This window comes from Marmota marmota, unplaced genomic scaffold, assembly GCF_001458135.2.
Source record: "Marmota marmota marmota unplaced genomic scaffold, marMar, whole genome shotgun sequence".
Classification (NCBI taxonomy): Eukaryota; Metazoa; Chordata; class Mammalia; order Rodentia; family Sciuridae; genus Marmota; species Marmota marmota.
The window spans coordinates 27,382,047-27,396,075 of NW_025999932.1; the positions used below are offsets into that span (position 1 = coordinate 27,382,047).

Below are 14,029 nucleotides of genomic sequence, written 5' to 3' on the forward strand. Positions count from 1 at the left end.
GTTGCTGAGGCTGACCTTGAACTTGCAATCCTCCTGCCTTAGCCTCCTGAGTCAATAGGATCACAGACATGCGCCCACCGTGCTCAGTCTACTCTGAGCCTTTTGAATTAGAATCTCTGGGAATGAATCTCTATCTTTTAAGCTACCTGGGGTGCTCTTATGGAAAGGGAAGATTGGTGGTAGGAAGATCAGTTAGGAAACATATAATGGTTCAGGTGATGGATATTAGTGCTAAATTAGGATAGTAGTCCCCTCATAGTCATGGTTTCACTTTCCTCAGTTTCAGTTGCCCAATTTCAACTGCATTCTGAAAATATTAAATGGAAAATTACAGAAATAAACAATTCATAAGTTTTAAATTGTGCATCATTCTAAGCAATACGATGAAATATTGCACCTCCCTCTCCAGGACATTAATCATCCCTTTGTTCAGTGTATCTGCACTGTGTGTGTTGCCCTCTTAGTCACTTGGTAGCTGTCTCAGTGACTGATCAACTAATGTGCCCTAATAATGCGTATTTTCAAATAATCTTACATAGTAGTCTATGCTACATCATAGTGCGTGCCTATGACATTTCATCATCACATAGGCATTATGTCATCTCATAGCATCACAAGGATGAGTATAGTACAATAAGATTTTGAGGGAGAGGGACCACATTCATATAACTTTCCTCACAGTATATTGTAATAATTGTTTTATTATTATGTTATTAATATTTTATTGTACCTTACTTATGAATTAAATTAAACTTTATCTTAGATGTATAAATGTAGGAAAACACAAAGTTTATATAGGGCTTGATATTATCCAAGGTTTTAAATATCCACTGGCAGTCTTGCAATGTAACCCCCCAAAATAAGGCAAAGCTACTTTAGTAGCTGTAAAAGTAGATACAGAACATAGAAACTATAGGACTCTATAGCAGCCTAGATAAGAGAAGTCAAAAAGGAACAAATCATAGGGTAGAGCATGACTTAAGAAACCAAGAATGTAATGATGACATTTGTAGAAATGAAAGTTTGAGGAAAAGTAGACTTGGAAAGGAAAAGTTCAAAAGGATGAAATTGAATTTTGAAGTCGAGTTGGAGACAGTAGTGGGATAATAAGGTGGAGACAAACTGCAGGCTTTTGGGAATGCAAGGCTGAAAGTAGGGAAAGACAGAGTCGTCAAAATCAGCTATTTGTTTGGAAAGTAATATAGTCATAGTGAGAAAATTAGTAATTATGATGAGGGCCAAGATAGAGCTCTAGGGAATATTTATTAGATGAAATATAGAAGAGGACAATGAAAAGGGAATTATCCATTCCACAAGGACAGTGCTTACTTGCGCCTGGCAGTTTGCCAGGTACAAACATGATTGAGATGTCCTTTGACTCCTAGACTGTCAATCTATATAAATACAGTATGTGATGTGATATAATACAAGCATGTGTGGAGTACTAAATGAGCAGCCATCTGTCTAGTGTGCTCAGGAAAAACTCCATAAAACAGTTTTTGCTGAATCCACAAATCAGTGGTTAATTTTCTGATTGTAACCTGCTAGAATTGGTCTGTCTATAATCTGGGGAGGATTGGAATGAATTAATAAGACCACTGTGAACCAACTGCTGAGGAGTTAACTTTGGGAGGAGTGGTAACTAGAAATTAAAATCAGGGCACTCTAGCATTGAGTTATATCCCAGCCTTTTTTTTTTTTTTTCTTTTTCTTTTTCTGGTGTTTTTGTTTGTTTGTTTGTTTGTTGAGATGCAGACCCACTGTTTGTGAGGCTGACTTGAGTTTGCAATCCTGCCTCAGCATCCTACCTTTTTGAGATTACAGGTGTATATCACTGAACCCAGCTAGGAGTTAACTTTTTTTTTTTTTTTTAAGTCGTTGATGCACCTTTATTTTGTTTATTTGTATGTGGTGCTGAGAATTGACCCCAGTACCTTGCACATGCTAGGCAAGTGCTCTACCTACCCCTGAGCCACAACCCCAGCCCAGGAGTTAACTTTTTACAGGTTATAATACATAAATAATTCTGCTGACTATAGTCTTTCAAAACCTTTTGCTTTTAAATTTACTTTAAATTTATATTTGAAATCTAAGAGCAGTAGATTTAAGCTGTTTTTTAACTTTGTTCAGTTAAACCAATCATGAAATACCACCACATATTTCTTAGAAAAGCTAAAATCCAACACCAAGTGCTGGTGCGGATGTGAGTAACAAGAATGTTTACTTGCTGCTGATAGGAATGCAAAATGGTATAAATAGTTTGGAAGACCCTTTGCAGTTTCTTATAAAAATAAACATACTATTACCAGCAACACACTCTTTGGTATGAATTCAAATGAATTGAAACTTACATCCATTCAAAAGCCTGCTTATTTAAAAAACTAATTATCCCTAAAGTTCCCTGAGGAAGTGTGCTATTTCTGCGTCTCAGTAGCCCTTTCTTTTGCATAAAAATATAAGACATATGCATTTATCCTGTCACTCTTCAGCATGAGTTTCTCAAATTATTTAGGAAATGTTTATTTGGGTATGAACTTGTTTTCACCTGGTCCTTTGTTTTTTAAACTTAGAGCTGTGTGGTCTTTTCATTCCTAAACCAATATTGATACATTATTATTAATCAAAGCCTTTAGTTTATATTAGTTTTTACCCTTTGTGTTGTATAGTGCTATGGATTTTGACATATATATAAAACATGTATATGGATTTTGCCATGTGTGTATAATATCATCCATCCACCATTACAGTATCATACAGAATAGTTCCACTGTCCTAAAAACCCCTATGCTCCACTTATTCATCCCTTCCTTCTTCCAAATCCCTGGCAACCACTGATATTTTTATTGTCTCTGTAATTTTCACTCCTGGATGTTGTGTGTAGTCACCTTTCTCTATCCACTGGTTCTGCCTGCACAGATCAACCAACTGTGAATTGAAAATATTGATTTTAAAATTGAACACATGTTGAGGCTGGGGTTGTGGCTCAGCGGTAGAATGCTTGCCTAGCACATTTAAGGACCTGGGCTTGATCCTCAGCACCACATAAAAATACAGGTATTGTGTCCAATTGCAACTAAAAAATAAATACTTTTTTTAAAAACATGAGCACATGAAAATTATTTTTCTTGTCCTTATTCCCTAAACAACTCAGTATAACAACTGACTACATAGTGTTTCATGGTATTAGGAATTATGAGACATCTGTTGCTGGGTGCAGTGTCTCATGCTTGTAATCCCAGTTACTTGGGAGGCAGAGGCAAGAGGGTTGCAAATTTGAAGTCAGCTTCAGCAATTTAGCCAGACTCACAGGAGCACTGGGGAGTACCCTTGTGTTCAACCCCTAGTACTACCAAAGAGGAAAAAAAAAAAAAGTCATCTATAGATGATTTAAAGTATACAGGAGGATATACCTAGATTATATGCAAATTTTATGCTATTTTATGCAAGGGACTGGAGCATCCTTAGATATTATTATCTATTGAAGATACTAGAACTAATCCCCTGCAGATACTGAGAGACTACTGTAGTTGGAATTGTAGAATATACCCTTTTTATATGGGCTTCTATATCTGCAATATTCATTTAAGGTTTTCTATTTCTTTTTAATTTATTTTGAGACAGGGTCTCACTAAGTTGCTGAGGGCCTCACACTAAGTTGCTGAGGATGGCTTTGAACTTGTGATCCTCTGGAATGCCTCAGTCTTGCAAGTTGCTGGAATTACAGGCATGCTCCTTTTTTTTTTTTTTTTTTTTTTTTTTAGTTGTAGGTGGACACAATACCTTTACTTTATTTATATATGGGGCTGAGGTTTGAACTCAGTGCCTTACACATGATAGGCCAGCTCTCTACCCCCTCCATTTCTTCTTAATATTGAATAATATTCCAGTGTTTGAATGTACAATTTGTTTATTCATTCACCTATTGAAGGATATCTTGGTTCCAAACTTTTGCAATTATGAAAAAAATTGCTACAGACATTCATGAGCAGATTTTCGTGCAGATAAAAGTGTTCAACTCATTTGGGTTCATACCAAAAAGTGTGGTTGCTGGTAACAGTATGTTTATTTTTGTAAGAAACTGCAAACTGTAATCCAAAGTATTTATACTATTTTTCATCCTCCTCAGCACTTCATCTTGTCAATGTTTTGAATTTTAGCCATGTTAGGAGGTATGTAGTAGGATTTTGTGTTTGGCTTAATTTTTAAAATCAATTTCAAAACTTGATTTGGCTATTTTCTAATACCTTAATTTAAAATGCTCATTAAAGGAGGAGGTTGGATATTTTATCAAAGTGGAGTTTTTAAGTTACATGTACTTTTGGTTTACTAGTGGTTATATCTATTCCATGTTACTTGAAAAATGAGAATAAGACATTTTATTGCTACAAATAGTTATAAATTTGTTATTCATTTTATTTTAATAATATACAGCTTATTTTCCCAGAGGTTCTTTTTTTTTTGGTAGTTGTAGGTAGACAGCATGCTTTTATCAGTTTCATTTTTATGTAGTGCTAAGGATTAAACCCAGTGCCTCACACATGCTAGGTGAGTGCTATGCCGCTGAGCCACAGCTACAGCCCCTTACCAAAGATTCTTTAAGTTAGATAATATAAGATCAGTTAAAGGAACTATTTTTGAAAGTATTTTTTTCCCCTGAGAATTATAGTAAATGCCTTGGGTGCCAAATTTGTAGTCATTAATAACCAGTACAGTAGAACCACAGGTGTACTTCATGCTCTGGATAGTCAAAAATAATGTAGTCTAATACATTATAAGAAAATAATACATTATTGAAAAGCTGTGAATTGATTTGGTATTGATAGAACTACCTACAGCTTTAAAAACCCTGTTGGAATATTACTTGTCTTAGAAAGTAGATGTGTTCATCAAGAATAAAATATAGTATTTTGCTACCTACAGCTCACTTTCTCTATAAAGCTGTAGTTCATTTATTTAGCCAATATTTGTTTGGTGCCCATGACATATCAAGCATTACATTATTGTAGTTGTTAGCAATGTGGTGATAATGTCTACTACAAGGAGCTCATGGGCATAATGAAGGAAATAAGAATAGTGTATACTAAATTGTGTATACCCTTTGGTGAACATATAAGAGAGCAGGCACTTAATCTCACCTTAGAGACCACAGAAGTTTTTTAGAAGATAGTTTTTTAATTGAAGCCTGAAAGAATATTCCAGGTTAAAAGTAAAAGAGAAACATTTAAGAATTGCAAATGGTTAGATACAACTAAAAAGTTAGAGTGTGAAAAAATGGCATTGTAAAAAATAAGTAAATTGGGCTGGAGTATGGCTGAGTGGTGGAGTGCCTTGATTCAATCTCCAGCACAAAAAATACAAAACAAAACAAAGTCAAATCATGAAAGGCCTTGTTACTATGGAGTTTTGTTACAGGATTTGAACTTGATTTCAGATATCTTCAGCAAAAGTATGATGTGGTCAGATTTGATACCATGGTAGGTTTTCAGTTAAGGTCCTTTCCCTTAACTTTGTCCTCCATGATACCATGATAGTGTGGAAACTAAATAGTAGAACATATCACTTTCCACTTTGTGTTCCACTTGTGTACATTTTTAAAAATTCCTCTCAGTTATGAACTCTGTAAGGTTAAAGCTGTGTCCTGAAATGGATCACCCAAAGGATCTTATGCATATTATGTGTTTAATATAATTGAATGGTTATTGAATGGGGAAGACATCCCTTGAGACATACCTTCTTGGGGGGAATCAGCTGCCTATACATTGTCCTTCTCAGTATGGATGAGACTTTTTGGTTTTAGTATTTCCAGGATATGAAAATTCAAAATCCAGAGTGTATACAACCTCACCAAATTATTGTACTGTTTTAGGAAAGAATATTACTGATAGTGAACGTAAAAGTCGTCACACAATGAAAGCTAAAGTGGGTCAAGAAAATGATGTTACCAGTCCTCCTCTAAATTCTTGTCTTAGTGAAAGGTATGATGAAGTTGTTATATTTAAATATTTACAGGAAGCATTTTCCTACATGTATTAGATTCATGGAAACAAATCTAATTTTTATCCTATATTTTGGCTGAGGAATTTCTGTAAATTGTCTCTTAGTTTGTTTCCTTTAATTAAATAATTTTTACATTAGAAACATTTATTTTCCTTGTAATAGATTGGCTAGTTTTGTGTATATTCTGGTGACTTGTTAACAACATTATTAATGATAAAAAGCTGTAAGTCCTTGAAACACCAATTTAAATTATTTGTATGCTTTGAATCTTGTCAGGGAGTATGTTACTTTACATAATTTTTAAGTTCAAAATACACAATTCCTAGGAGCTTTTAATTGGGCATTTACAATCTAACTTAATAGTTATTTAATTCTTCATAAGAGAATTTACTTCCTAAAAAAGTGGTATAAAATATTTAAAAATACTATAATTCTAGCAATTGATATGACTGAGAGTCTTTTTTTAAAAAATATTATTAGGTAGTGTTTTGTCTCTTTGCCATTGTTTTAAATCACCTGAGGGAATTTGTTTTATTTTTAGTCCCCTTGCTCTACAATGTACACGTGTAACACCACAGAGAGAGAAGCCAGGTATGATTAAAAACAAAACTTTTTATGTTTAAATAACAGAAATGTTAATAAAAATAAAATATGATAAATTTCTCTCTTTTTTTCTTTTTTACTTCAGTGGTATGTGGAAGTTTATTTCATACGCCAAAGCTTGTGAAGGTAATTAGTCTTTTTGGTTTACTTGTTTGAGAATTTGACAGTGACATCAGACCTCTGCCCTGAAATTTACAGATCTTTACCTTGCATATTGCCTCACATAGGCATTCAGTAAATGATAATTTAAAAAAAAATGGATGAAAAAATTTCTTAATCATCTGCATGTGTCTATGAAATAAACTATTGTATTTCTTTCTAGGGTCAGACACCAAAACATATTTCTGAAAGTCTAGGAGCTGAGGTGGATCCTGATATGTCTTGGTCAAGTTCTTTAGCTACACCACCAACCCTTAGTTCTACTGTGCTCATAGGTAATACTAGCAAATGTATTATATAAAAGAAAAGGTAGATGAGACTGAAAAATTGTCATCTCTAATGCTTCTGTTAAGAAGAAAGCATAAAAAGAAAATATTAGATGATACTTTCTTTGATAAGTATTTGATAAAATTATTTAGTTGCAAAGTGGAATAAATTACAAGTGCTGTTCTGTGAGAGTTGAGCATTATTTTTTATCCCTGTATTAATGTATAGTATTTCATAAAACTCATTTACATATTAGCATTTTAGAGCTATTATTTTATGTAATTGTGAATTTTTAACAAATAATTTTGATACTCTGGATATTAAAACAGCACTAAATAAGCTTTGCTCCCTCTAACTTAAATCTGTTCTTCAGATCTATATTGATAGTTGTACTAAACTGAATTCTTAAATTTTACAATTGTAATCATACCGCTATGTGATTACCTAAAATATTTTTATCCATCCATTGGACTCTAATAAGCTCTGTATGTGCTCACCATAGTTTTTGGCAAGTAGTCGGTATTCAACAAAACTTGAAGGAAATGAGTATATTTTGAATATGACATTAGTACTTTTTAGAAATTTAACAGTGTTGACTAAATGGGTCAGTGAATGAATTAATAATGTCTTTAATTTACCAGGATCTGGAAGTATTTCCTATTACAAAGCAGGTTAATATTTCTAAATGCCAAGATTTGGCAAGTAGCAACTTAATAAGAGAAGATATGAACATTCTTTTTTAATTTTATAAGATTAAGTAAATATAAGTTTAAAGAAATGTGCATAAATGTGATTAAATACAGTGTTCACAAGTATTTGGAAGTTCATCTAAATAGTCACATCTCACTTTATAGGCAAGGCATGAAAGTAATAATGGAGAAAAACAAATATTTATCAACGAATTTTTTTAAAGAAGTCATTGGGCTGAATCTTTGTCCTTCATATTGCAGAGCATGACCCATTAGTTGTTGTGAAATTAATTTTCTGAGTCACATACTTTTTTCCTTTTTTTAAAGTGCAACAAAAATAATAGAAAACTCAAGAGTGTGCCAGGTATGGTAGCACATGCCTATAGTCCCTCAGGAGAATTGGGAGGCTGAGGAAGGAGGATTGCAAATTCAAAGCTAGCCTAGGCAATTAAGCATGATCCTGTCTCAAAATATAAAAACAAAAAGGTCTGGGATGTAGCTCAGTGATAGAGTGCCCCTGGGTTCAGTTCCTAGTACCAAAAAGAAAAGAAAAGAAAAATAAGAGTACATCACATATAGTTACAGTTGCCAGTTTAGCAAGTGAAAAATACAGTGTCTCCAATTAAGTTTTAGGTAAACAGTTAATAATTTCTGTTATGTTACTTCAAGGGACAAACTACTAATAAAAAATTATTCATTGTTTATTCTAAAGTCCAAATTTAATGAGATATCTTGTATTTTATCTGGCTCCCTTAAAAATAGTAAAGCTTGTTTTATAAAACTTACATGTTTGTATATGTGTATGCACAGTCATGATTTATATATATGTATACATACACACTAAATGGTTATAAATATGTATGCATATATATATATGTTCATATATATATATTTAGTACATTACTATGGATTGTATTCAAATCATGAGTTTGTTACAAAACCAGAATTTTTTTTTTTTGGTTCTAGCGAAACAAACATTCCATAAAGATTCTTTGTTAACTGGAAGTGATTTGACTTTCTTTCATTGTGTACATGAAATAATTAAGGTAAAAAGCATTTGAAAACTGAGTATTTAACATGCAGTATGCCTTTAGGCTGCATTATTGCTTAAATAATGCTAAAGTTTGTAAGCTTTAGTTTTTATGTCATGATCTTGCAGCTTCATCTGATTTTCTAAGTCACTGTGGTACAGTTGTAAGTTAATTTCTAATTACTATTCTTGGGTCAATTTGTTTTATATGTGTCATTTAGTCAAATGGTGTAAATTTTTGCATGAAGTTTAGGGTATAATATAAATATAGTATAGATAAATTGAATTTTTATTTTACAGTCAAAGATGAGGAAGCACCTGAAACTGTATTTCCTAATGATACTACTGCTGTAAGCAAATGTCTTTTATTTATTATTTTTTTATTTTTTAATTTGTTCTAAGTAGTGATACATGATAGTAGAATGCGTTTTGATACATTGTACACAAATGGAACACAACTTCTCATTCCTCTGGCTGAACATGGTACAGTCATACTAGTAGTGTAATCATACATGTGTATAGAGTAATAAAGTCAGTTTCATTCCACCATCCCCATACCCCTTCCCCTCTCCTCACTCCCTTATGCACAATCCAGAGTTCCTTCATTCTCCACCCCCACCCCACCCCCAACCCATTATGGATTAGCATCTGCTTATCAAAGAAAACATTCAGCCTTTGTTTTTTTGGGTTTGGCTTATTTCAGTTAACATGATATTCTCTAGTTCCATCCGTTTACCTGTAAATGACATAATTTCATTCTTCTTTAAGGCTGAGTAATATTCCATTGTGTATATGTACCACATTTTCTTTATCCATTCACCTGTTGAAGGGCATCTAGTTTGGTTCCATAGCTAAGCTATTGTGCTATAAACATTGATGTGACTTCGTCACTACAGTATGCTGATTTTAAGTCCTTTGGGTATAAACCGAGGAGTGGGATAATTGGATCAAATGGTGGTTCCATTCCAAGTTTTCTGAGGAATCTCCACACTGCTTTCCATTAGTGGTTGCACCAATTGGCAGTCCCATCAGCAGTGTATGAGTGTGCCTTTTCCCCCACATCCTTGCCAACACTTACTGTTGCTTGTATTTTTGATAATTGCCATTCTGACTGGAGTGAGATGAAATCTGGGGGTAGTTTTGATTTGTATTTCTCTAATCACTAGAGACGATAAACATTGTTTTCATGTTTGCCGATCGATTGTATTTCTTCTGTGAAGTGTTTGTTCAATTCCTTAGCCCGTTTATTGATTGGGTTATTTGTTTTCTTTGTGTTAAGTTTTTTGAGTTCTTTATTTATTCTGTAGATTAGGGCTCTATCTGAGTTGCATGTGATAAAGAGTTTCTCCCATTCTGTAGGCTCTCTCTTCACCTTATTGATTATTTCCTTCACTAAGAAGAAGCTTTTTAGTTTGAGTCCATCCCATTAATTGATTTTTAAATTTTACTTTCTGTGCTTTAGGAGTCTGGTTAAGGAAGTCAGTTCCTAAGCCGACAATGGAGATTGGGTCCTACTTTTTCTTCAGTTAGGTGCAGAGACTCTGTTCTAATGCTTAAGTCTTTAATCTATTTTTGAGTTGAGTTTTATGCAGGGTGAGAGATTTAATTTCATTTGCTACATATGTATTTCCAGTTTTCCCAGAACCATTTGTTGAATAGGCTGTCTTTTCTCCATGAATGTAAGAAATGTCAAATTAATTATACTGTTGAAAATGCTAATAATTTTAGAATGCCTTGAATAATTTTTTGCCCTGCATTTTTCATTCCTAATTTATAATGTGCCTAAGCCTTTGAGAAAGTCTCTATACCTGATTCTGTATGTAATTTCTTTGATTTCCTGAAAAGTTTCATGTAGCATTGAAAGTGTTTTATACTAGTGAATTTTTAAAACTTTTTAATTTTTTTTTTTGCAGATTTTGAAAAGCTATTTTTTTAACCATGATGAAAGTCTGATGAAAAATGATAGATTTAGTCCTTCTGTGACTGACAATGAAAACAAAAGTGAAAGAGAAACTAGCCATCATGGTAAATCTTTCTGTTTAGTTGAATTTATTTTTAATGGACATCATTTCTCCTCTTTTCCTAAGGAAAAAACATTGCTTTTCCTTTCTTGACTACGGAAGTCAAGATAATGAAGGCAGAAACTACCTGAATTTAGATGACAGTACTTAAGCAAAGATGGTACTATTCAGTATGTTGTAACACAGAAACAAAGCCCCCTGTTACTCAAAATTTTCAAAGAAAAGAAATAAGATTTATAATTATCAAATATGGAGTAATTTTTTTCTAATTAGAAAATAAATATAGTTGTAGATATATCACAAGTTACATAAATATATACAAAGTTACATGGAATATTGCTTTTTACTTAGAATGTGTAAGTTTGTACAAATGGATATCTGTGTCTAGTATTATGTATATAAGTGTGTGTGTATGTGTAATAAAATGAGATCTTACTTTCAGTTGTTATAGTACACCAAAATTGACTTGTAACATCTGGCTCAATATTTCTTAGAATATTAGATTGACTAGATAGTAAAATTTTAAAGGTGAGCTTTAATTTCCTAGAACTGGTAAAGAAAGATTATTAGGGATTGACATGAATAAAGGACTTATTCTTCTACCAGAAGAATAAGGGAAGGCTGATTTGCCAAAAAACTAGTAACAGCCATTACTGAGAATAATAATCATTTACTGAATTGTGTATGACTTAATATGTATTATTCCTGAGACAGTTTCTGAGAATTATATAAATTGTATGGTTATATTATAAAATGTCATTAATGTGCTTCTGTTTTAAATTTTAACAGGATTGGGGAAAATGTTAGGGAATTCATTTGGTAAAGAAAATAGCTACAAAAACCACGTTGGAAAGTCAATGCCAATTGCACTAGAAGATGAAGTATATGAAATAGTTGCAGAAATTTCTGAAGAAGATAGCTTTTCATTACATTCTTCTAAATACAAAACAGGAAATCTACAAAGAATAAGAATGGGCAAGACCAGGAAAAAAATTTTCAATGAAACAAGAACTGATGAATTCAATGAAGAAGCTGAAAAACAAATGAAAGAAAATAAACACTTATTTGCATCTGTAATAGAACCAAGTGGTAATGGTCCTTTAGATTCAAATATAACAAATCAGAAGCTCATTGGTAATGAAAGTGACAAAATCTCTAACGAAGTTGTACCATCTTCAGGCTGTGAACAGTCTAAGCTAACCTTCTCAGGTCTAAATGGAATCCAGATGGAGAGAATACATCTATTGCATATTTCTTATGACCAAAATAATACAGAAAAAGACTTAACAGACACCAGGAAAGAATGTAGCAGTTGTATTATTTCAGAAAATCCTTTGCCACATACTTCTAGTTTGCCAAATTCAAAAAAGATATTAAATGAGAAGACACTGGTAGATAGGAGAGTTGAGGGGCAACATCTCGAATCTCATGAAGACTCCTTTCTTGCAGCAACTCATGCACCATCTGAAATTTCTCCAGTAGTTTCTCCATTTCAAGGTATCAAAAAGTCTATATTCCGGACAAGAGAACCATCTAGAGAGCCTTTCAGTACAGTTTTCTCAGATAATATGACTGATCAAAATTTTAAAGAAGACACTGAAGCCTATGAAAGTGGATTGAAAATACATGCTAGTTGCTCACAGAAGGACGATTCTTTTTGTCCGAGTTCAGTTGATAATGGAAGCTGGCCAGCCACTATCTCACATACTTCTAAACATACGGGTTTAATATCTACTTTGAAAAAGAAAACAAAAAAATTTATTTATGCCATAAATGATGAAACATCTCATCAAGGAAAAGAAATACAGAAAGACCAGAAATTAGAGCTAACTTATTCTGCAGCCCAATTTGAAGCAAGTGCTTTTGAAGCACCACTTACATTTACAAATCCTGATTCAGGTACCTGTATTATTATTATTTATTTATTTATTTATTTTTTTCCAAATAGTGCATCTGGTTTTTTGGTTTTGGGTTTCGTTTTGGTGTTGATGGACCTTTATTTTATTTACTTATTTATGTGCAGGGCTGAGAATTGAACCCAGTGCCTCACACATGCTAGGCAAGCACTCTACCACTGAACCACAACCCCTTTCCCTAGCACATATGGTTTTATGGATGGTGTTCTCTTGAGAACATGAACTATGTAAATCGCATTGATATATTTTTTTTAAACTGTCTGCTTTCCTTCTGTAGTTCTTTTAGATCTCTATCTTATATGCAACCCCAGGCAGTATCTATTTACATTATTGTTAGAGGCTTTTGATTACCTATATTTAGGATCATTTCATTCAAATCTGTTTGATGAGTTTGCACAGTATATATATACATACATGTATATGTGTGTGTGTATATATATAAAACCACCATCACTTTTTTTTTTTTCTTTTTTTTTGGTAATAGTGTCTCACTTTGTTGCTCAGGCTGATCTCAAACTCATGGGCTCAAATAGTCCTGCCTCAGCCTCACAAGTAGCTGGGACTATAGGCATACACTGTTATAACCCACTCTATCACTCTTGAGATAGCTTTGGATACATAAACATTAAGAGCCTGTCTACTTAATTACTGCTTTAATTTTTAAAGTTTTTATTATATGCAAGTAATAATGTGGTACCACTTTACTCTGTTTTCTATAAAACATACCAAAACTAGAGAAAAACCTAATTGCTACCTAAATTTAATGTAGTCCTAAAATAATTATTTTTGTTGTTATTAGTCTTAAATATTTGGAGATTGCTTTAAATTATTGCTGTATTTCTGGGTCTCCAAAGTGTAAACAGTGAAACTCTTGCTTTAGCAACAAATAGTTCACTTAACAGTAACTAAACTGTATATTAAAGAAGGAAACAGGGCATGCACCTGTAGTCCCAGCTACTTGAGAGGTTGAGGAATGTTTGAGGCCAGCCTGAACAACATAGTGAGACCCTGACTTAAAAACAAACAAAAAAGTGATTTTTATTTCCCTATAAGAAAATGTTAATGGGGGTGATATTGAAGTACAGAAGAACCATTTGATGTTTAGGTTAAATTTCCATAGAAAAACGTTTGATGCTGTATATATCAGAGTTAAAGCCAACGAAGTAGTTGGTATATAGTAGCGGTCACTGATTAAATGAGGTTAAGAACCTTGACTTACTAATAGGAAATTCAAATACTAGAGAAAACAAGTTGAACAGAACAATTAAACTCATTTATCTTTATAGTTGAGATTAGGATATCTTTCGGGGCCTTCTTATATATATATAGACTCTGTTTTTTAAAAAT

At 33.0% G+C, this 14,029-nt stretch overlaps 1 protein-coding gene across 2 annotated transcripts in view; it reads left to right on the forward strand.

Annotated features, from left to right (window-relative positions):
• Nucleotides 1–14,029, forward strand: part of Brca2 (BRCA2 DNA repair associated) — a 70,225-nt gene that overhangs the window by 4,679 nt on the left and 51,517 nt on the right. The window contains exons 4-10 of one of the 2 annotated variants that reach the window (XM_048800799.1): nucleotides 5,867–5,975; nucleotides 6,539–6,588; nucleotides 6,686–6,726; nucleotides 6,923–7,034; nucleotides 9,046–9,095; nucleotides 10,659–10,770; nucleotides 11,556–12,665. In XM_048800799.1, the coding sequence (XP_048656756.1) occupies nucleotides 5,867–5,975; nucleotides 6,539–6,588; nucleotides 6,686–6,726; nucleotides 6,923–7,034; nucleotides 9,046–9,095; nucleotides 10,659–10,770; nucleotides 11,556–12,665 (1,584 nt within the window). The remainder of the gene's footprint in view (nucleotides 1–5,866; nucleotides 5,976–6,538; nucleotides 6,589–6,685; nucleotides 6,727–6,922; nucleotides 7,035–9,045; nucleotides 9,096–10,658; nucleotides 10,771–11,555; nucleotides 12,666–14,029) is intronic. The other variant, XM_048800800.1, reaches the window with a different exon arrangement.